Source organism: Macrosteles quadrilineatus, unplaced genomic scaffold (assembly GCF_028750875.1).
Source record: "Macrosteles quadrilineatus isolate MER2022 unplaced genomic scaffold, UCM_ALF_1.0 Scaffold_6__1_contigs__length_79288215, whole genome shotgun sequence".
NCBI classification, from domain to species: Eukaryota; Metazoa; Arthropoda; class Insecta; order Hemiptera; family Cicadellidae; genus Macrosteles; species Macrosteles quadrilineatus.
Genome location: NW_026542599.1, coordinates 46697345 through 46721752, shown reverse-complemented (window position 1 = coordinate 46721752; position 24408 = coordinate 46697345). Strand labels below are relative to the sequence as shown.

The 24408-nt window shown below is 33.2% G+C and overlaps 1 protein-coding gene and 1 long non-coding RNA gene across 9 annotated transcripts in view; one reads left to right on the top strand and one right to left on the bottom strand.

Moving 5' to 3' along the window:
- LOC128996290 (multiple PDZ domain protein-like) overlaps positions 1 to 24408 on the top strand; it is a 395615-nt gene that overhangs the window by 126976 nt on the left and 244231 nt on the right. For all 8 annotated transcript variants that reach the window (XM_054421514.1, XM_054421510.1, XM_054421513.1 and 5 more), the window contains one exon: positions 20698 to 20793. In XM_054421514.1, the coding sequence (XP_054277489.1) occupies positions 20698 to 20793 (96 nt within the window). The remainder of the gene's footprint in view (positions 1 to 20697; positions 20794 to 24408) is intronic.
- On the bottom strand, positions 14115 to 21690 carry LOC128996292 (uncharacterized). The gene is made up of 3 exons (XR_008491040.1): positions 21630 to 21690; positions 20680 to 20784; positions 14115 to 14282 (listed from the first exon to the last, which is right to left on the bottom strand). It is a non-coding gene; the product is annotated as an uncharacterized LOC128996292 (long non-coding RNA).

The following is a 24408-nucleotide window of genomic DNA, read 5'->3' as shown; positions in this document are numbered from 1 at the left end:
TTTCGGACTACAGATAAAGGTAAGATTTTTTCATAAAAGGAGTTCAAGGGCTGGAATATGGTTTGCCATAACTAAGAAAATTCATGAATAAAAATAGGGAGTTACATCAGTTATAAGTAGTTAAGTAGTTAGTTTCATTATCCCATTACTTACACTATGATTATGTAATGTTTCACTATGACTATGGTGATGGTCGTTTAAACAACAGTACCAGGAGGACCGACCGTAGCTCGGCTTTACAACCCAATAAAATAAACAGTGCAGCTGGTTTACTATTACATGCTAACTTCAGTTGTACAGGTATCATCTCACTGTCCTCCAGTCATAAATTAAAAACCTATCTGCCAGAGTGGTTTAAAACAATGAGTGCTTTCCTTCCAATATAATATGAATACAGTGTTAAGAGTTATTTGTGACTTAGTCTTTCTCATCACAATTAATTTTTAACTTAACCAGACAAATTCTGTACTTAACAATCAATTTTATGTATTGTTATTAATGCACAAATTGCCAATAAATTTTACCTAATGTTTTTTTTCTTTTAGCCTACTAAAATTTATTGAAGAATTTTGCAAAAAATCATTCTAGTTGATTGATAGGCTTTGTATGTGTGCACCTACAAAGTAAGTCATTGGTAATCATTGATTTATACAATTTAATGTACAAAGGAAAATCTATATAATTAATACGCGAACACGAAGTTTGTCGGTTGAACTCCTCCGCCATTTCTTTCTTAACCGATTTCATCCATTGACGTCTCATTAAGAGCGTATTGCGTAGATTCGCAAACTGGCCTTACATTTTTGAAAAAGTCCCTTGGGCTCTGCCCCAGTAGCCTTTAAAGTTCCCATGTTATCCTTATGAAGAACATAATTGTTTACATTTTGATCAGCTGTATAATTTAATTGCTGTTATTTATTTTTCAATTCAAGGGAACGCATTGGGTACATTTACTGATTTTTTTAAAACTAAATATTTACTATTTTAATTTACATTTGTACATATTACAATGTAAAAAATCGAGAAAGCCTGGGCAATTTTATATATTTTACCAAATAAGAAATTAATTGACAAGGAAATTGTAATTCTTAAGCAATCATTGAAAGAACCGATTTGTTAACCATGGAAACATAGGAAAGTAATAGAATGCCACCCAGTAGAAGAAATAGAGATTTAAAAAATACTATCGTTATCATCCTATATAATGGAGAACACCTACAATATGTAGATTCCCACAAATAATTAACAAGGATCTTAGCCGAAGTGCTACTATTTTGTAGGAAACATGGACTTAAATTTATGATGATTGGCAAAGGAAACCCCTCTATGGCCTAATTAAACTGGTACGGCAAGGACATTAAATACCATATGTTTTCTTAAAAGTCAAGTGATTTTAAAATAATATGACTACATCCAAGAAACCTTAATAAAACTTTCATTTAAGGATTCACATTATTATTCACATTCAAGGGAAACAAAAAACCATCTGAACAACATTAGGCCTTTCAATTCTGCATTTTTCAGATAAATATAACTTACGTTATAACAGTAACTAGCCAAATTAATGCCAATTGAAGCAGATAAAATTGTGACAGAGAGGCTATGCAGAAAATCAGGCAGTTAATGTAAACAAAATTTTATCGCTATAAAAAATTACTGAAATTTGTAAACTTTCTGGCGACAATGGGTAGTACCATGCTGACTACATTATCATTGACGAAGATCAACATGGACAACTTAAAGTGGCTATAAGTGGGAAACATTTGTAGAATACCAGATCAGCTTTTGAATACACTAGTTGATAATTAAAAAGTCAGAACTAATAACAGAAAATACTTTACGCAAATACATTGACATGTCAGCAAAAAAAGATCTTATTTTGAAGTGAATCCCCTATTATAAACATTTCTAACATGTTTAAAGCACATTAGTCATTAATTAGTTTATATCAAACCTGACTCTCAAGAGATTGTAGATAAGCTGGCATCTTTCCAAAGGTTCCTTGTTCATTTTCTGATTAAGAGAACTTAGTCGATTAATTTTTGGCAAAAAGACAACTGTTTTATTTCAGGTAAACATTAGCTTTCAGAGAAAATTATTTAGGTTCCGGTAGCAACTTGCTTTCAAAGAATCCTTAGTGAGTAATTATATTATTCCTTAGCTTCAAATATAAATCATGTAATCATGCTGTAAATCACAATAATTACATGGATTTGGATTTTATTTTAAGGTCATAGAAAATTGAGAAAAAAGAAGTAGACTCTTCCACTCTGGTGAATCTGACGCAATATGACAAAACTGCCAAAGAGCCTTTTAGGTATACAAGTGATAAACACTAAATTTATTTTTTTCATTTCATTTGAAATAATTTGTAAAACAGAATCACAATCTATCTATACTATAATATGAGTAACGGTTGTGCACAATGATTTCAAAATCAGCTCCTACGATTTCCTCCAATTTATTAGAAACTAGCAGAGTACCCGTCCTTCGTACGGGGTTGGCATATAAGTATAAAATGCTTATTGCAGTTATACTCAAGCTTTGCATTTGCAATGGGGGAGGACACATTTGAAGAACATTTTTTACTATAATAAAATTTACGCTATACTATAGTATTTCACATCTACCATGGCCATAATGGTCTACCACTTCACCTAAACAACAGAGACGGATAAATTATTAACAATTTGCAAATTATCACAAATTATTCATGAAATTAAAAACATAAACATAACTGTAAACATTCCTACTTTGACAGTTCTCACTGCATATCACAGTTTTTTGTTGCTGCTTAGTTAAAATAGTCAATGGTTAAAATTAGCTGTTCATAAAAGCAAAACTAATTATAGTGCTGCACCCTGTTGGTAAATCTTAAACTTTTAATGCTTTTGCATATCATAGAACCAACTTTTTGAGTTAAAACAGCTGAGTAAATCCTTTAATCCCCTTTAATTATGAATACTCATAAGGTTAACATGGGGAACTACAGAGCCACTGGGGTGGAGCCCGAAAGGATTTTTGAGATAAGAATATGCCTATATGTTAACCGGGAATGTGAGCTATCATCATGCCAAATTTCAGCCCAATCCGTCCAGTAGTTTATGCGTGATTGAATTTCAAACAAACACACAAACTTTCACATTTATAATATTAGTAAGATATCTTAGTTTTGAGCTAAAAACAATATCCATTCAACAGCTGATTTTAAATGTTATCACGACTCACCAGTTTGTTATTGAGCTATAAAGTAAATATTTTCAATATAGACTGTTTGTCTATGGAAATGTTTGTTAAGTAAATTAAGAATGAAGAGGAGACTGGGTACGTCTACCGAAGACAAATTGGCTTTACAACTTAATTAAACGTGATTAACGTAAAACAAGTAAGTTTAAGTTATACGTTTTGATAGGTTAACTAGAGTTCCAATATAATTGTTTTATTTTAACATATGTTTGTTTTATTTATCTATTATTCTAATTCTGTAAGGAATTTCTTGTATTAATTCTAAACTAGTGTACCTGTTGCTCGAAATCGAGCAATTTTCAAGTACCCGTATTATGCAGAAGTTATTTTAAAACTACAGAAATAACGGTCATAATTTTCGATGAGTTTTAAAGACCCGACTAAATACTTAATTAACTAATTGAAATACTCGCCCTATTAAATAGCGCTTTGAAATAATAAACGCTTCTTGTAAAAATATTTTAGAATTGTTTGGACCCGACCTTATTTTTTAGTGTTTTCTACAAATGTTTCCCAACTTAAGGCTAATACCAGTAAACATTTCTTGCATTTATTTATTTGATCTGACTTTAGGTAGGTTTACTTTACCACTGTGACTTTTTTTTTTACTTCCAAAAATTTGCTTTAGCATAACTGACAAAAATGATTCATCTCCCCAAGTGATTGTGTATCTGGATTCCTTACTGTGAGACCAGGCCTCTCCTTCACTCTTCCCATACGTATAAGATTTCCTATTAATTGTCTCCGCCTCCTGTTTTCAATATTTCTCCTTTAAACTCAAGAAATTATCCGTTCTTCCAACAAAACTGATTGACTGTTTAGATTTGTCTATAACCTCCTAAATATTACAAACATCAATATTTACTCCCAAAAAGCTGGTGAGTTTCTTTTTATATACAGCTGTTTTTGTTTTAAAATTTGATTTCAATGTAATTCTTATGGGGAGAATGCGACCTTTGAGAGCGTCTCGTGCCCTTAAGGGTAAGAGTTTTTAAATTCTAAAACCTTTATGCAAAACTACGAGTTGAGACAAATTAATTGAGACCTCAAACGTTAAAATTGATCCAGAAATAACGGAGGAGTTTTGTTCACAAAAAAACAGCCCTCACGTATTAATATAAGAGATCCTTATAGCACATGTCTCCAATTTTAGTATAACCAGCTGTTTCAAATATTAGTGTCAATTTCAAAGTATTCATCTGTTCAAAAATGTTTACATTTAATGTAAACAAACATTTTCTCCCTAAGAATAACATGGGAACTTTGAAGGCCACTGGGGCAGAGCCCTGATGGAATTCCCAAGTTTTTTTGTTTGATGGCAAAACTACATGCTAAGACCTTTCTAACGACACCTTGGACATGGTGATCGGTAGCACCACCATCTAAAACAATTATGACAAAAATATGCCGAGCGTATTAAATATATATAGATGTGATTCTGTTTAAAAACTTACTTCTTCAAACTCGTGTAAATCATATGCTTTAGAGTAGACTCTAGAGCATAAAGTAAAATCTGTGACATTTATTTTGTCTCGCAAACCCTTAAGTGCAGCCTCTGAAACTACATTAAACAACCGAAAACCACAGAGTGTTTATTTGCAGTGTTTACTAACTATTTTGCTGTTTTTATACACCTTATTTCTAAGAGTAGATTCATCAGTGGAATTCATTAGTTTTGAATAAAAATTACATTTTCTTAGGCCTATCACTAAACTGTAGGGTACGACGCGTCTAACGGCTGAGTCAATTAATTGGTAGAGGAAACCCCATGTCAAATATAGGCCAACATACTACCGATAGGTACTATAAAATATAGGCCAACATACTATATAATATGAGATTAACTATAACATAAAGTCTGATAAGTCAATAGCTGAACTTTAAAAAATGGGAATAAAACGTCATACAGTTATATTTTATATCATGAACATTGTAGATATGTAGGCCTATGTTAATTTTTTTTAACGTCTCAAACAAATTAAGCACCATAAGCAATGCTCGGAACCAGTTATGTAGGCATATATTACAACCGGTATTGTGGCAGTTAGAGTGATCCATCCTTATATATAATACGTGAAGGCGATTTCTAGAAAACACTACTCCTCCGTTAATAATGGACGGATTTTTACAAACGACGTGTCAAAATAAAGTATTTTTTGTGTAGACGCCCCCTTTCACCAATTCATGTAGTAAAAATCCTCGGGCTTTGCCCCACAAGCCATCAAAGTTGGCGTTTCTCCCATAAGATTAACATGGGGGAATCTAAATATTTGATTGGAAACTTTGTCCCCACTAATTTGAGAGAACGGTTGGGCGTAGAAACTTGGTAGAGGTGTCCAAAGAAAGGTCTTGGTCTGTAGATGAGTTATCAAAAGAAAAACTAAGCAAAATCCCTTAGGGCTCTGCCCCAGAAGCCTTAAAAGATCCCTCAACAGAGTTGTTTACATTTTGGCCATGAGAATAATACTTTTTAATGAAACAGCTGTTCATTTTTAAATTGTATTTCAAACAACACATATTTATTGGGAGTTGAATTCTACCAAATAAGTATTTGCAATGTTATTTTCTGATTTTAAAATTGATTTCCTTCTTTATCATGCAATGTTTTGCAATATAACGTTCCATTACGAAATCAGTGGAAAATCCTTTTATCACAGCAATTCTTAAATTATTTCTTATTGAACTATCTTATATCTATTTTACGGGTTGGTGTGTGCCTTTTTCGCCACTTTTGCCTACATTTTAACATATTATTCTACAAAATATCAAATATTTATGTAGAAATATCTGCTCTTATTGTGTCTAATAAAATCCAAACTTAGAAACATTGCCTAAAATGGTACCTATCTTGACCAATTATTTGCACCTGCCTATATTACGGACTTTGGCGCACCGAATTTGTAACATTATTGAAAATAACACGAAATTTTGGCTGTAAAATATGGTACAAAGAGAAAATACAATTTAAGCAGCTACTGTCATGACCGAAAGGTCATATTCCTTTTAAACTAGATCACATAATCCTTTGACTGGGACGGGTGGCGTCGTCCTGTAATCCAGCTACTAGGTCACGAATTGTGGATATTTATAGGAATGCACTGTGGATGCGATACTCCCTGGTGTGGATTAACGTCCGCACGAGTGAGTACTACAACACCTGCAGTGCTATCCTGATAATTATACCAATTCATAAATACCAATGCAAAAAAAATTTGGTTCCAATTCAACTATAAACTGTAGGTTCCTTGGTTGCCATTCGCTGTATGGGCTATTAGTTAACAGCTGTATCCAAGGAATGTCGGCCTTAGTCACTAACAAGACTTCAAGATCGTGCCACTCATCCTACACTCATCTCCATTCATACTAGGCTCACCTACTATGAATGGTCGCCATAAAAAACGTATTAAAGGATTAAAGTATTTATCATATACGTTGATTAACAATATGTAAACGTCAATATATACGTAACAGCCATTTTACAGTATTTTTGCTTTTTGGAAATGTTCCATTGCTATGTCATTTGCATTATTTATTGCCAATGAAGCCGCCAAGATCATATGAACTAGGAGGCCCCTAACAGTTCAAGAATAAAAGCCAACTTTACTTCATGTATTCCACTACACCTAACATTCCGTAGAGAGATTGTATTGACAACTTTATGTTATTGATAAGGCCGAGACAACTAACTGACATCCCCCATGTCAAGGAATTCCAGCTTTATCAGTAACCCCATAGTCAATTTCTCAAAACTATGCTAGAGGGTTCATTCATTGGCACAGAAGTACGATATGAACTGACGCGACGTGACGAAGGAAAATCTAACTTACACTGTAACGGATATAACTCCCTTTGAAGTTAGAACGTGTCTTCTCAACAAACATATATTTTTTCTCAAACACTGATGAAGTCGCGGAAGTGTTTAACTACAAGATCCACCAATACGATTTAAATACTATTTAAAGGTTCTACCAAAGTAAGAGATACCATATAACATACTTATAATAACTCCGATGACGTACAGGATAGGAAATATTTTAACCATTGAATGAACAACCAAATTTGGCAACTAACGCAGTATTGTAATTTTTTACAGTTATTACTCTTTGAACAATGTTAAATGCTCAAAATATGTATATTTCACCCAATTCATCGCAGTTAGATGAATTAACGTAAGCCTTGAAAGTAACCGTCGATTTCGACGGGTTTCCCCTAGTTGTAATTTAATGGTAGTAACAGTTGTTTCATGGTACACAACATTTGCAAATCTTAGAGTTAAACCGTCAAGATGGTCATATATAAGTTTGTCTGAAGTTTTATCAAGTCGGGAAAAAAACATCATACACAAGATTATAACTAAAGACAAACCTTTCAGTCGTTGTTACAATTAAACTACAACAGATTGTACTGACACTAAGGCAGGGATATTGATTCAATTGATATTTCTGGCGATCCAGAGTCTAATTCATAAGTGTGTAGTACAATCATTGATCTTCAGATAGTAGGATAGATATCCTACCTGTATGGACCAGCTGTAGCCAATTTTATTAAAACAGAATATGGTTGAGCGAAAGAACGAGCCACTCACTTTACCAAACTTTGATTTATAACTACCTACGTACAAAATTACTTTTATAATTAACTTTTTTCGCTTTTTGAGTTTTCCATATAGGAAACAAGATATCACCTTAGATCTCATGGTACTCCCCTACACCTGGAACCTGTTTTTAGCGAATTTCCCATATGGGGAATAAGCTATTACCGTAGTACTCATGGTAAGACCTGGACGCGGGACCGATTCTTTTTTTCGTTTTGAGGTCCCTAGAGGCCAAAAACACCATCCGTTCAAATTCATATATATATATATATATATATATTTATATATATATATATATATGTGTCCGTCAGCACGATAACTCGAGCAAAAATGATCCGATTTTGATGAAATTTGGTACAAACGTGTAAACCTACGTTTATTCGAACGAGTTCGCGATCCAGCATGATCGGACCATGGGAACGGGTGTTTACGGGGGGTTTTATGGGGTAAAAATAGGTTTTTCCCATTTTTGACCCAAAAAACACAAAATTTAGCAATTTATTTCCAAACCATTTTTTAGAGCTTAAAAAAACAAATAATTTAGTATATTGAAGCGTTATTATGCGCCTAATGGTTACGGAGAAAATTCCAAAAAATTGTAAATTTAAAATTCCCATGTTATTCTTATGGAGAATGAGTAAACTGTTGTAGTTTGCTTGTTTATGAACATATTTTGATCAAATTTGGAAAATGTTTTTATTTCTTACTAACTATTAACATTTTACAAAAAAAAAACAGTTTTACCCTCCCTGATGCAGCAAACCTAAGTACTTGTTAAACTAATTCTATTTAAATCGGGAATAAATGCTATATTTTTAAGTAGACAGTTCAGTGTAAATCCAATCAGTCAAATGGAAATTCGCTTAGTCTGCAGGTTTGCTGCGGCGGGGGTATTTTTTCATTTGATGTCCCCAGATGCCAAAAACGTCACCCATATTCAAATATATGCTACCGTATGTGTCCGTTAGCACAATAACCTGTGTAAAATGAATCTCATTTAGCTGAGATATTGTAAAAATGTGTAAACCTATAAGTACATCCACAATGCATGCTGGTATAAGCAGGAAGTCAGATACAGACACAATCCACAAAGTTGATTAACAATGTGAGATCAGACAGGAACAACAACCAGGGGCATATTTTAAGCTGAATTACCAACATTAGTGTAGAATGGAGTTAGGCGATCTGTGAAGCTTTTACTGACTGAGATCAGCTGGTTTATCCAAGACCATGATTAGAAATTTCATAACCAAGGACAGCTGAGTCCAGTTGGGAACCAAAAGCTACTGACTTTTCCCACGATCTAATACAGTAGCTGTTACTCTCAACAGCTTCTTTACTACGAAGCCATGACAACAAATTTTAATTTTTTAATTTAAGTCATAACTGTAACAATTATTTTGGACTATGAAATTAATAACAATAAATTGTGGAACTGTAACTCCCTTTTTTCAAAATATTATACTGAAGTTTATTTTTTACCCGACAGACGTCGCCCTGTCCTAATGTGGTTTTATGTCAAATGCTCGTTCATTTTTAAGATGAGCTCGTTCGCATGGCTCAATCTCGTCCTGGTTGAAGTTCGTTCGCTACGCTCACTCACCTTGTGGTTGCAAATTAGCTGTTCATAATAATAATGCATAAATTTAAAAAAATAACAGTGCTGCACCCTGTTGGTAAACCTATTAGATTTTTAATGCTATTTGACATCACAGAATCAAATTGTTTAGTTCAACCAGCTGTGAAGATTCTTTAATTCCATTTATATGAGTACAAATAAGGTTAACATGGGAAACTCCAGAGCACCTGGGGCGGAGCCCTTTTGACGGATCTGCACCAAACTTCACACAAACCATCCTTGAATAATGCTTAATAATGCCTGAAAGTTTTCATTACAATCTGTCGAGTGGTTTCGGAGTCCATAAAGGAAAAACAAACAAACAAACATAACATATATTGGATTTTATATATATAGACTATATCAAAATTCCTGAATTTAAAATGTATTGTGTGATGCGCTGAATTGAACAAGAGATTAAGTTAAACAGTCTTGCTTACCTGGAGTATTATTTTATGGTATGTAATTGAGAAAGAAAGGGGTTAGTTTGTAAAAAATTTCATCCAAATGTTCTTGATGAAATAAATTTTAAAATAAATTGGAAAGATGATTTTTTAATAATGGTTGTATTCATAATAATTGCCAAAAGCAGGTCAAATCTTTGAATAGACATTCCATCCCCATGTTAAAGTTGTTACCAGTTTTTTAATCAAATTTGTCTTAGTTGATGTGAGCCTCCTACAGATTGCGCTGATATAAATTACTAATTTCTGCCGATTACAAGATTGTTTTTACCAAGCCAAACTGATGGAATGACTTATTATGAGCTAACTGTTATGTCTCAGCAACTATGCCAGTAAGAAAAAATAAGGTACAAAATAGAGTTTTAGTCACTAGAGCAATCTGTGACTGGCTCACACAACTACATTCGGTTTTAGTAAAAAATTGGCAACAGCTGATCCATATAGATGGGATGTCTTCTTCTGTTCCCAATATTCAATGGTCAAATATTGATCCATTGTCAAAACAATTCTTTTTTTCACTGGAGTTTCCTATAAACTAGATAGATCAACTACAAATACTCGTAAATACTGAATCTTAAATTAGTTAGTTTGATTTGAATCAAATAAGTAGTTTATTGTCAATTTAAAAAAATATATATATCCATGGTAAAATTGATTACAAATTATTAAATCTTTGGCTGGTGATTTTGCTAATAATATTTCTTTACTAAGCAGGTTTTTTCTACTAAGTATTTTTTTTACCAAGCTTATTACCATGAGTAGTTGAGGGGTTACAGTTCTCCTATTAAACAAAAGGTTGCTGGTTTGAAACTGAAAAGTCAGTGTACGTTTTTGATGGTAAAAAACAGGACTCAGCTGACTGATCATTTGGCATTTAAGAATTGGTCTTAGATATGAAAGAATTGAATTGAATCAAATTAACTGCATCATCCACACTTAACATTTCATTTAATGGGCAAGTTTTGTATAAAAAAAGTCAGGTGCATTAGATCTGTGGACTGTGGTGATCTATAGACTGAGATGGTGGTGTCGTCCTGTAATCCAGCTACTAGGAGGTCACGAATTGTGGATATTTATAGGCATACACTGTGGATGTGATACTCCCTGGAGTGGATTAACGTCTGCACTAGTGAGTACTATGACTATCCGCAGTACTATCCTGATAATTAGACCAATTTGTTAATTACAAGGCAAAAATGTGGTTCGGATTCCACTGTAAACTGTAGGTCCCTTAGTTGCCATTATATTATTACTAGCTGTACCCGCGGGCTTTGCCCCGTTTAACTTCATATGTGAGCTCGTTCGCATGGCTCAATCACGTCCTGGTTGAAGTTCGTTCGCTACGCTCACTCACCTTTGGGTTGGGGCTCGTTCGCTGCGCTCACACGTCCTGGTTGAAGTTCGTTCGCTACGCTCACTCACCTTTACGGTTGGAGCTCGTTCGCTGCGCTCACTTGCCTTCAAGTTAGCTCGTTCACTACGCTAACTCGCCTCCGGGTTGAAGTTCGTTCGCTACGCTCACTCACCTTTTGGTTGCAAATTAGCTGTTGTCATAAATTAAAAAAAATAATAGTGCTGCACTCTGTTGGTAACCCTTGTAACTTTAATGCTATTGAACATCACAGAACAGAACCAACTTGTTTAATTGAAACAGCTGTTATGATTCATTAATTCCATTTAAATATGAGTACTCATTAGGTTAACATGGGAAACTCCAGAGCCACTGGGGCGGAGCCGCTGTATGGGCTATTAATTAACAGCTGTGTCTAAGGAACATTTTGGCCTTAGTCACTAACAACAGTACAAGATCGCGCCAAAAAATAAATAAAATATGTACGTAGTTGAGTCGCCATCTAAAATAATTGATCATTTATAATAGTAAAACTACTTAGGTTGGTTATCTGCCAGCCACCATCTTGTATAATGGAAACTAACACTATCTTAATTAAGTCAATATAAATTAGAAAATGTAAACATATATATATGGTAAAATTATAAATTAAATGTTTTGCTGGTGAATTTTAGTGGTTAGGAAAATGATTTTGCGATAAAATAATGAGTGGTACTTTTTATAGTGAATTTACTCAATGTTGAAACATATTACTACTGTGAATTAACTCACTTTTTTGTAATGAAACCACTCACTGTGTTTTGTTTTACAATACAAAACGGACATGTCATTTCTACCTAGTGGACCATTCCCCACCAGTTTAATAATTTAACAAACATTTTCTCAGATTTTCCTTTGACATTGTTGCGAGTGTGGTTTGTCTTTGGGTTGACAATAATTTTACAGTCTGTTAAATGTAATTCTGGAAAACAGTTTAAGCCCAGCATTTCAATATTTAAAATTTTGTTGTGTAGCATTTCACTTGACCACTTGATCTGCAAATTAAATTATTTAATAACATTTTAAAAATTAAGTAAACGCTTAGGACAAAAACAGTACATTTTAGCGAATTTACCATATAGAAAATGAACTATTAATGTAGGTCTCATATGGTAAGGATTTTTATATGAGCCGAAACAACGTAAAACTTAGCTAGTTTGCTAAAAACATATTTCCCTTAGCTGAGTGAGTTCATTGCGTAAAACTACACAGATCATATTTAGGACAAAATCTTGACTCTTTGACTTTAAATGCTTTCAATTTCTCAATGTTCTTGCTTACCTAGCAATGTGTTTTTGTTTTTACTTGTTCAATAAGGTAATGAATGTAAAATACTTATTTTAATCATTTTGTAAAATTAAAAATATGCCTACTAGCTGTAGAAACGATCTAAACAGATTTATATTTTTTCATGGTCTACTAATATAAGATGCTATTTTGGTCTAAACTTTTTTGTCAATAATAGTATAAAAATGTTACAAAGTTATTAAAATGAAAAAGGTTACTAATAGTAAAATATACTATCCTACATGATGTAGCCGATATATTGATGGAGAGGGACACAAGGGTTGGTCAAACACACGTCTTCTCACTAACCTTTTCTTTAAGATAAACCTGAAGGGTGAGTTGGAATGTTGACCATCCATTTTACTTTCAAGCACCTTTGGCTATTGATCGAACTTCATATTACATCCCCATGTTAAAGTTTTTGCAAACGATTTAGATATTTAGATTTTTGGTTTGAGTCACTGACTGCGTATTCTCATTTAAATAACTGATTTCTATCAAGTAACTAAGTTAAACTGATAGGACGACTTATTGCAAGTTACACCATTTTAATGTCACGTTATTATTTTATACTGAAGTGTACTCTGTTAGGGAGTAATTCAACGATGTTCTTTTTTAATGAAAAATTGTCTACACCTATTGGTGTGAAGTCTACTTCAGAATACAGTACAAAAAGTCAATGCTTGCGCCTAAAGTCAGAAAACCTTTTTATTCACCAAGAATGGTATATTTTAGCATTATAACCATTGACTATATATACCTACAGGTTTATAGTACTGTAGATATATAGTCATAGAGGTTTTGACTTTATACCTACTATAGTAAATGACTACAGCTAGGTAGGTAGTCATTTATTACCTGTAGGATTATAGTCAATGATTATAACTCATTTTTTAGCTCTGGTCAAAAAGAAACTTCTTATCCGTGTGATGAACGATATATTTTGTCATATTGCAAAGTGTTTATCAAGAAAACAAGTTAGAAAACAAAAATACTTTTCATGTAAAAATAACCTCAAAACGACTTCCAACTTGTTTTCAATTTTTCTAATGCAAATAAGCAGCTCTGATTAAGTGATTCAATCATTTTGTCAATTACTATTGTGTTAGTACACATTACACTATCGATATGTCGAATCAAATTATTATTGAGAAGAATGCAACAACAGGCTACAACCTACAACCGATTAAATCAATTGAGAGATAATTTTAATAGATAGGATTGCTTACAATCAAAGTGTACAACAGCTGATTTTTACTCGATCTTGTCACTGATTCTCAAATCTACAATATTAAATATCCATTAAATTTGTTTATAATCCATTTATTTATTTTTTTTTATCCATTATATTTTGTTGTTATGACTACACCACCACCACCCAAAAAATTACAACTTGAATCACAAGTTAACAAAATAAAATGGATTGATGCATTTTCAGCCTCGTGATTTGTATTTTTACGAGAACACCCGGTGTGAGTTTACGAAGTGTAGGATACATGTAAATACTCACACAAGTAGACAGCCTTGCTAACGAGGGGGTTGTGTTGACTGTGCGGTTTGCTATGTACTCTGAAGACCTTCCTTTGTGTGGTTACGTCTCGGAACCGTAAATATTTTATAAGCAGCTCTGCTGACTGCTTAACAAATTAAGTTGCCTCATTGCTTCACCATCCTCTTGCAGAACTGTAACAACAGTTAAACTACTTTTTTTGTCTTCAAATGTAATTTATGTATAAAACAACAGGCAAATTATACATTTTTAGATAAAAGCACAGCAATTATCATCTGAAATAATATCAAATACAGTAGTCTCCCTCTTATCCGGACTCCTCGGGACTGAGGCCAGTCCGGATAACGTGTTTTCCGGTTAAACCTGTTAGAGAAGTAATATTTCTCATCTTGTCTTCACATCATCACCTGATCAAATATTAATTGTCTTGTTTATCTTTTTGTATGTTTTGGTTTAGTGTAATTGTTAAAAAGATGTATTTATAATTTGTTCAGTATAAAAACGTTTTCCATAATATTTCTGGGCTATTTATTACATTAACCATTAAAACCGACGTCCCCAAAAACTCGTTAAAACGGACCATTTACTGTGATATTCGACTTAAATTTAGGAGAGCATTGTATTTAGAAACGTGATCACTGGTTTCAAATCTTTCCCACGAGAACAGTCGTTTCAAGACCGCCCACTTCCTTCCTATATAGTCCGGTTTAACCAATGTGTTGATAAAAACTGTCTGGTTAAAGAGATGTCATTTCCGCCGATTGTAGTCCGGTTAAACCAATGTCCGGTTAGAAGGTGTCCAGATAAGAGGGAGTCTACTGTAAAGACATAACCAAATCAGCTGCTTTATAAATAGAACATCAGCAACCAGCTGCGATTTAACCAACACACAGTTCAACTCTTAGCAGAATATTGGATAAAACTATCAAAATGGGAAAGTAACTATCAAAGTGGGTTCCGGGTCTAGGTCTTACCATGAGACCTACGTTAATAGCTACTTCCCTATAGGGAAATTCGCTTAAAGAACAATTATTGTAAGCCTATATTTTCTTTTATATTTTAATATTACAGTTTTGTCATTGATTCTATTTTATCACCCTAAACTTAATTCTAAAGATAAAATCACAAACAAAGATTGATGATAAGTAGACTAAAATTCCAATAGCAGTGAGTGTTTACAAACGAAAATATAACCTCTAAGAGAAGTTATGAGCAGTGCTTGTTAAGTCCTTTAGTAGGTTGGAACATATAATGGACTCTGACAATTCCTTTCATTTTTAGGTTGGGTAGGGTAGCAATGGCGAAAATATCATACGTCACTCGTCCACAGTGTATTAACACCCTTATGCTATACTATAATGAATGCTGCAATTGCTACTTTTAGATGAAATTCAAATTATATAAACAACGTTAGTTTCTTATAGCAATGGTTTTATGTAAGTTACCCAAGTTACTAGATTTATGAACGCCAAATCATTACTAAACACAAAAATAAATCTGGATGAAATTCAAAAAAAGGTCTCTCTGATGATGTCATTTTTTGGAACAATTCTCATTCATGTTTATAAATGTTGGAACGACTGAGAATATTCATGATAACCAAAGCAACCCTTTAAGCCACAGCAATTAACTTTCACATCAAGTCATCTTTTCACTAGACTGTTGGGGGTTGAAAGAAGCTCTTTATGAATAGGAAATAATTGGGTTAATAATTCCCCAGGGTTATGTTTAGAGTTTGAGTTTACTTCTGGTGTTTTTTGTTTTGTTTTTTTACTAAACATTGATTTGTTTAAGGAAGTTGTGTATAAATTTGAGGAAAATTAAAAACAACACATTTAATCAATTCATGATTATGTCTTACATTTTATCAATTCTTATGAGACGATTATAGTATCATGGTCTCTACTCTAGATATAGTTAGGAGTGTTTGATATTTTGAACTGATAGTTTGACAATTTTATTTTTTTAACTAAATATATATTCAATTAAGTTAAAAACATATATTTTTGCTACACTACTGTGAAATCACCTGTTTTTGTTTTATGATTATCACTTGCGAAAATTCATCATTACATTTTACTACCTCCACACTTAACACCTAGTAATCAGTATTTATCCAGGATTATCATTGGATGTACTAATACTGATTGTGCTGTAGAATTAAACTCTGTTTCAAATTGAGATATCAGAATTTCAGGAATTTCATCTTTAATGGCTGAATTTCATATCTCAACAACTCCCTTTTCCTCATTCAAGTTACGCCAATTATGTTTTCTGACCTTATTACATGCAACGTAATTTGTACAGATTTACTCCATATTTGTAATCATTTTGTTTACGTTGTTTCATTCTACAACCTGTGAATTAATTCCAACTTTTATAGCAAACCTAGCTTAAATAGAAACTAGATTTAAACTCAAAAGGAAGAAATATGATAAGAGTTTAGTATCGATCATGGTGTATCCATTAGTTGTTTCTTGGTATCTACATTAATATTAGTAACATTTATTTGTTAAATTTTTATGGATGCATTATAAAGCCATTCTCTACTCAAAGAACAATGACTTAGCAATAAACCCCACAAAAACTACAACTCTGAATTTCAGTAAGGAAAAGGACATAGTCCCTCAATTAGAGGATGTAACAATAGAAAACCACACAAAATTTCTCGGTGTTATCCTTGATAACAAACTAACATGGAAAGAGCACATCAACCACCTAAGCTAAAAAATAAGTGCCGGAATATATGTCGTCAGAAGAATAAACTACATAGGTGGATTCTCTGTGGGCAAAAACAGCTTACTTCGCACTGGTAGAGTCGCATCTTAGATATGGCTCGACAGTGTGGAGTGGAACTTCAACAAAAAATATGAGTCAAATCCTTGTTCTTCAAAAGAAAGCCACAAGAGCCCTCGCCAACCTTGTCCCACCACAGACTTGCAGACTAGCATTTGCAAACCTAGGAATCCTCACAGAGGTGTCTCTCTACATACTTGAAACCATAAAGTATGTGGATGAAATAAACCCCCCAAGAAACCAAGACCTGCACCACTACAACACCGGTCATGGCTCCAAATTTGCCCTACCAGTTCACCGAACCACTCCTGGAGAAAAAACCTTCCTACACTGGCTGCAAACTGAGGAACCATCTACCTGACTACCTGAGAGACCTGACTGGCAACAAGCTACACCATGAGTTAAAGAAGTGGCTAATAGCAATACCCTTCTACTCAATAAAGGAATTTTATGAAAATTATGGAAATTAACATGTACAATTCACTATCGTATTGACACTATTGTAATTCTTAACAAATGAACAATAAAGAATACTAGGTGAATCCCGTCGAAATTGACGGTTACTTTCAATGCTTACATTAATTCATCTAACTGCGATAAATTGGGTGAAATATACATATTTTGAGCATTTAGCATTGTTTAAAGAGTAATAAGTGTAAAACAATAATGATATTAATTAATTGTGTTAGTTGCCAAAATTGGTTGATCATTCAATGAAAATATTCCCCATACAGTACATCATCGGAGTTATTATTAGTATGTTATATGGCATCTCTTCCTATGGAAGAACCTTTAAATAGTATTAAAATCGTATTGGTGGATCTTTTGTAGTTAAATACTTTCGTGATTTCATCAGTGTAATATGATTTTATTTGAAAAGAAAATATTTTTTCGTAAGACATATTCTAATTTCAAAGGGGGGAAGTATATCCGTTACAGTGTAAGTTTGATTTTTCCTTCGTCACGTCGCGTCAGTTCATATCGTACTTCTGTGCCAATGAATAACCCTCGAGCACAGTGTTGAGAAACTGTTAAAGCTGGAATTCCTTGACATGGGGGGTGTCAGTTAGTTGTGTCAGCCTTATCAATAACATAAAGTTGTCAATATAATCTCTCTACGGAATGTTAGGTGTAGTGGAATACTTGAAGTGAAGTTGGCATTTATTCTTGAACTGTTAGGGGCCTCCTAGTTCATATGGTCTTGCGGCTTCATTGGCAACAAATAATGCAAATGACATAGCAATGGGACATTTCCAAAAAGCAAAAATACTGTAAATTGGCTGTTACATATATATTGAGGTTTACATATTGACATAATCAACGTATCTTATAAAGGATTATGTGATCTAGTTTAAAAAGAATATGATCTTTCTGTCATGACAGTAGCTGCTTAAATAGTATTTTCTTTTTGTACCATATTTTACAGCCAAAATGTTATTTTAAATAATGTTACCAACCCAGTGCGCCAAAGTCCGTAATATAGGCAGGTGCAAATAATTTGTCAAGATGGGTACCATTTAAGGCAAGGTTTCTATGTTTGGATTTTATTTAACACGATAAGAGCAGATATTTCTACATAAATATTTGATATGTGTAGAATATGATAAAATGTAGGCAAAAGTGGTGAAAAGGGCAGACACCAACCTGTACAATAGGTATAAGAATAATTTAATAATTTAAGAATTGCTGTTATAAAAGGATTTTCCACTGATTTCGTAATGGAACGTAATATTGCAAAACATAACACAATAAAGAAGAAAATCAATTTTAAAATCAGAAAATAACGTTGCAAATACTTATTTGGTAGAATCATAGACGAATTCAGTAACTCCCAATAAATGTGTGTTGTTTGAAATACAATTTAAAAATGAACAGCTGTTTTATTAAAAAGTAATATTCACATGGGCAAAATGTAAACAACTCTGTGGAGGGATCTTTAAAGCCTTCTGGGGAAGAGTCCTAAGGGATTTTGCTTAGTTTTTCTTTTGGAAACTCATCTACAGACCAAGACCATTCTTTGGACACCTCTACCAAGTTCCTACGCCTACCCGTTCTCTCAAATTAGTGGGGACAAAATTTCCAATTATATATTTAAATTTCCCCATGTTAATCTTATGAGAGAAACTCCAACTTTGATGGCCTGTGGGGCCAAGCCCGAGGAATTTTATTACAGGAATTGGCGAAAGGGGGCGTCTACACAAAAAAATTCTTTATTTTGACACGTCGTTTGTAAAAATCCGTCCATTATTAACGGAGTAGTAGTGTTTCGTAGAAATCGCATTCACATATTATATGTAAGGATTGTGTTGTATTGTATTGCATATATATTGTTGAACCAGTGGAATGAAAATAGTGTTGTGAAATTATTAGGGTTGATACAATGACTTTAACGTTTTACTAATTATATTATATTCAAGTAATTTATGCCACTGTATTGTATAGTATACATTTAGTCAGTACAGTAGAACCTTGATAACAAGACTCTCATGGCCGACTCATGGGGATTGTAAAATAAGACTTGTTATCAAGGTTGACTTCATATCGAGGTTTGCAATAGAATGTGATTAGGGGTAAAATAATTTTAAGGGGATTTCAAAATGACACTTGTTATTAAGGGCGACTTGTAATCGAGGGTCTTCTTATCAAGGTTTCACTGTATAGTGGAAACTGGGATTTTTTCTCAAATAAAAACCTGAGCCTTAGTTAAATTTTTTTCTAACACATCTTTATTCAAAACTATATTTTGGATGAAACTATTCTTTTTAAACCATCCTGTATATTGGTTTTATTATTACTGTTATCTTCTAATAATTATTGTCATCGTAATAATAATATTATTTTAACTATCTACTACCAACCAATTTGTGTATTAACTATTGTTTCAAATACAATAATGTTTAAACATTATTATGACAATGTATGTTCAAATTTAAAAAAATTGTAGCTCTGTAAAGTTCTCCCTAAACGAACAAACAAAATTGTCTGACTTGTTACTTTTCATACAGTTTTTTTTTTTTTTACCTTTTAGTCTAGTGTTTTAAGTTTGTTATTATAGTGTTAAGGTTAAAATGTCAATTCTGACTGTACTCTAAACATTATGGTACTCTCATGAGAGAGGAGTAAAAGTCATCCATTATAATGAACTAATGTTGTTCAGGTATATTAGCATTTTACATTTTTCTATTATTAAGTTAAAGTTCCTCTCAGAAAAAAAAATTTACATTGTTAAGACCCTAAACATTTTTATCTTTCATTAAATAGCAACCAGCAGACAAGTAGAGCAGGATAGATTTACAAATAAACTGCGGTATTTCATATTAAGTTTTTAAGTTTTATCACTGCTATTTTTTGTTTTCACAAAAAAATTTGAAAAATTTAAATGTGCTAAGACAACATTAGCACATTAGCACACCAGTAGAGCGAGAAAGATATGTGTTAAGCAATCAGTTTACATGTTATTATTATCTGTATTATTTTTACTTTTTCAATCAACTTCTGTAAAAAAGTTTTAGCCATTGTTGAGATTCTCTTTTGAATATCATTCTGCACACATGTTTTGGAAATAAATTACTTTTTAAAACTAATTTGTATCCTAATTTGTGTTTGTTTGTTTTTATTTTTAAAACAAACAAGTACTCTGCTATGGTACACTAATACTAACTATTTCCATTTGAGGGAAACTGCACAGCACAAGATTAAGGGTTCCACAGTTTCAATACACTATTAATTACAGCCTCATCCAAAGTATGACTTGGGTTCACTAGATTTACTAACTTGCTTGTGGTATTCCAGCAAGAGTTCCTGGAAGGATTGAGCCAGGCGACACCCACCCTGGACGACCATTCCATGTATTCGTGCTCCGGCTCATTGCCTTCTGACCTGGAAGAGGTAAGTCAGCATCATTTCATTCTTGTTGTAAGTCTCAAGATGAAACCTTAAACTAAAAGGTGGCCTTCCGTGGACAAAATAGACTCTTGAATTTTGGCGTGTGGGAGATAAGCGTGTGATTTTCTCTCGTCCAACGACATCGTGTTCTAAAGACCGAAGTTTGTTATGGTTCACTTGTTTGAATCACAGGTCTTCAATTAGTACTAGTTATGTGTTGAAACACTTTTTGGACCTTAATGATACGCTGCGTTATAAGGGTTTGGCTCAACGTTACGAAATGCACTTGGGAAGGAAGGGGGTATGGCATAGCGTTACGCTGTGTTATTTGGGGGAGGGGAGTTAGGCTCTACGTTATGAAATGCACTTGGGGGGGAGGGGGTATGGCAAAGCGTTACGCTGCGTTATATGGGGGAGGGGGGTTTGGCTCATTGTTACGTAACGCACACATTCCTCTTTGAAAATAAAAAATAATCAAATTAATAATTAATATCTAAATCAGTTAGTTACCTATAACAAAAGATATGTCAACGTCCGTCATACTACCTTAATAACAGTAAAACAAGAAAATAAATACGGAACATGTTGAGTAAATTTCTGCTTTGCTTTACAGCTTTGTTTTTTGTTGCGAGAGTTGGAAATACTCTTTAATGATGAACTATTTTTCATACTGCACCATTCTTCAAGCTAAATAATCCACTAAACGTAAATTTCATACATGCTATCGATCTGCAATTAAAATTGTAAAAAGGGCTTATATGATAGGAGTTAAGTAAAGAGAACTGAAGTTACAGCATGAATATGACAGAATTGATATTGTTTGGTGGGTTTAAACATACCTGTTGTGTCGTGTTGAAGTGTGTGTCTTGTCTCTTTCGGTAACACATTAAAATCTTCCTGTAACAAAAGTTTAACATTGACTTGTTGTTGACTTGTGCATTTTTTTTGTTTTTTAATTTCTGGAACAACATAATACAGAGTGTCCAGCCTAAAGTGTTCCATTAGCTAACTTTTTTACTTTATGTCTGACAGTAAACTTCTTATGGGGGACCCCCTTTATTATTTATGTAGCATTTAGGTATATATTTCAATTTTCAAAATTTCCCACCATTTTTCCAATATGGCCACAACTTAGATTTTTCTAATGGAAGACCCTGTATTTTAAGTTTTTTCTTAGAAAAAAAAAATGTAGTTATAAACGTTTTTGTTCTTGACATATTTCCTATGAAGCTACTCGTTTAGGAGTTACAGGGTGTTACAATTATTAAGAAAAAAATACTTGCATTGTACACTGCATCATGTAGCTCTTGAACGAGTAAGTTTATGGCAAATTCGAAGAGTTAAGTATTAAAATTGCATTTACATTCTCAAAAGCCATACACCTATTTCCAAATAGGTTCTATTTTCAAATTTGCTGCTATTTCGGAAAATGGTGGCTATTTTCTTAAACAAAAGAATGAATATTTTTGATGTATTTCATGGTCTTTTAATAATGTACATACAATTTTAAGACTTATTTACTCTTCACATTTTCATTTAAATTTACTCGTATAGGAGCTACCGGAGCTACATGATGCAGAAGCAGAATGTACACCGCAAGTCATTTTTCAGAAGTAGTTTCAGGAAAGAAATTCCAAGAATAAAAACGTTAAAATTGCATTTACTTTCTAAAAAAATCATAATATATATGGTCTTCCATATGAAAAATTTAAGTTTCGGCAATATTGGAAAAATGGTGGGAAAGTTTGAAAATTGAAATAAGAATTCTTGGGTCCCCCATAAGAAGTTTACTGTCAGACATAGAATAAAAAAGTTAGGTATTGGAACACTTAGGCTGGACACCCTGTATTAATTAACATTATGTCAGAGAATTTTCTTGTTGATATGAAAGTAGCCTTTCACTGTTGTTCATCAGTGGAGTAGAGAACCTTGTTATTGTTTAAGTTAAGATGTTTTAGCAAGATGACCAAAGCCCTGCAGGGCGGGTCCGTGCATGATTAATGTAGTTTTCTAAACAGCTCAAGGGACTGTGACATTACATGCCTAACTTGGAGAATCATTTAGATCAAAAAGGAATGGAAACACAAGTGTAGTAACATCATTTCAGACATTTCATAAAACTACTTAGTGAAACTGTCAAATACAATATTACCACTGCGTATTTAACATAAAATTTTATTTCTTAATTCTTATTACTTCCAATTTTTCTGCTCGTCGTTATAGTTTATTAGCTTTGTGGATATCACTGTTCCATACAATTTTGATCTAAAAGTAAATAATGAAATGTATAACTAAATTTAAATGCTCAAAAAGGCCAATACAATAGTTATTTGTGTAACTAGTGGTGAAAGTGGCACTTTGCTGCACACGAGAGCAATGTTTACGCACGAGCCGCAGGCGAGTGCGGAATGATCTCGAGTGCAGCAAAGGCCTTTTTCACTCGTGTTACACATTATATTTTTCCTACAGTCACTATAAAGCATATAAATAATTAGTCTTTCAAACACTATGCAACACGTTTTTAGGTTCAGCTGGCAACACAAATGGTGCCCTAGAGAAAGTAGTACCCGCGGTCCATATCACTCCGCTATTTTTCCTCGGCAAGAAATGTGCTCCGCGTTTTGAGAATATAGTTCCGTATGTTTTTGTAATTTGAAGTGGTTTCCGCGCCTAAAAGAAATGCTTAAAAGGTATTTTCTTGTTTATTAAGATCGTAGGAAGGTTTTAAAAACGTTTAAAAGAAAAGTCCAGAAAGTTCAGAAATACCGAAACTATAAACACGAAATGACAGGTTAAATCGTAGTTATAATAGTCAATCAGCTGCTCATAGTATAATTATCTTTAAGTGTTGCCAACCTATTTCCAAGCGTACACGGTGTTCAGTAAACTTTAACCATTCATATTATTTAACACTCTATGTTTTATTTAATGTACATCTCTTTTCCTTGCAACTAACATGTGTTCTTAATCAAATTAAATTATTCTCTATTGCTAACACATGTTGTGTATCAAAAAGTAAATAAAACAGTGCTTGTTCTCTTATCCCAAAAGTGTGTTCATTTTTTTCTCATCTTATAATCTCCATTTAATTTCATTCTCTACAAAACATTCATTGGTCCTAATCGAGCCTGGATTTTGAATTTCAGTCTTTGGATTCAATTTTCAGAACACTTTCAAGCTATCGAAATATCTTTATTTTATCATTCAATCTCTTTATGTTTCTCCCCACTCTCATAGTGTCACAAACTCTATCTAATTCTTAGTAAAGTTTCACTCCATCTGTTTTGTCCAATATGGCTACCAGATCAATTTCACTCTCAAACTTCAACAAATCAACCCTTCTCATACAAAATTCTTTTGAAAAGATTCTCAAATCTGTACAAGAGCTTGAAACACTTTCCCCCTCAATCTTGTCAGTGATACAAATCAGAACTTTAAACAACTTCTCGAACCAGTTAGAAAAGAAACATGAAGCCTATGAAAATTACCTGGAAAGAGCCTTGGAACATATATCAGAAGAATTAGATTTGGATGCAGTAAGTGACACTGAAGACAAACTGCGACTGCTATTCGTCGAAGCCAAGTCTCGGATTGAAGCCCTTCTCCAACAGCAGCCGC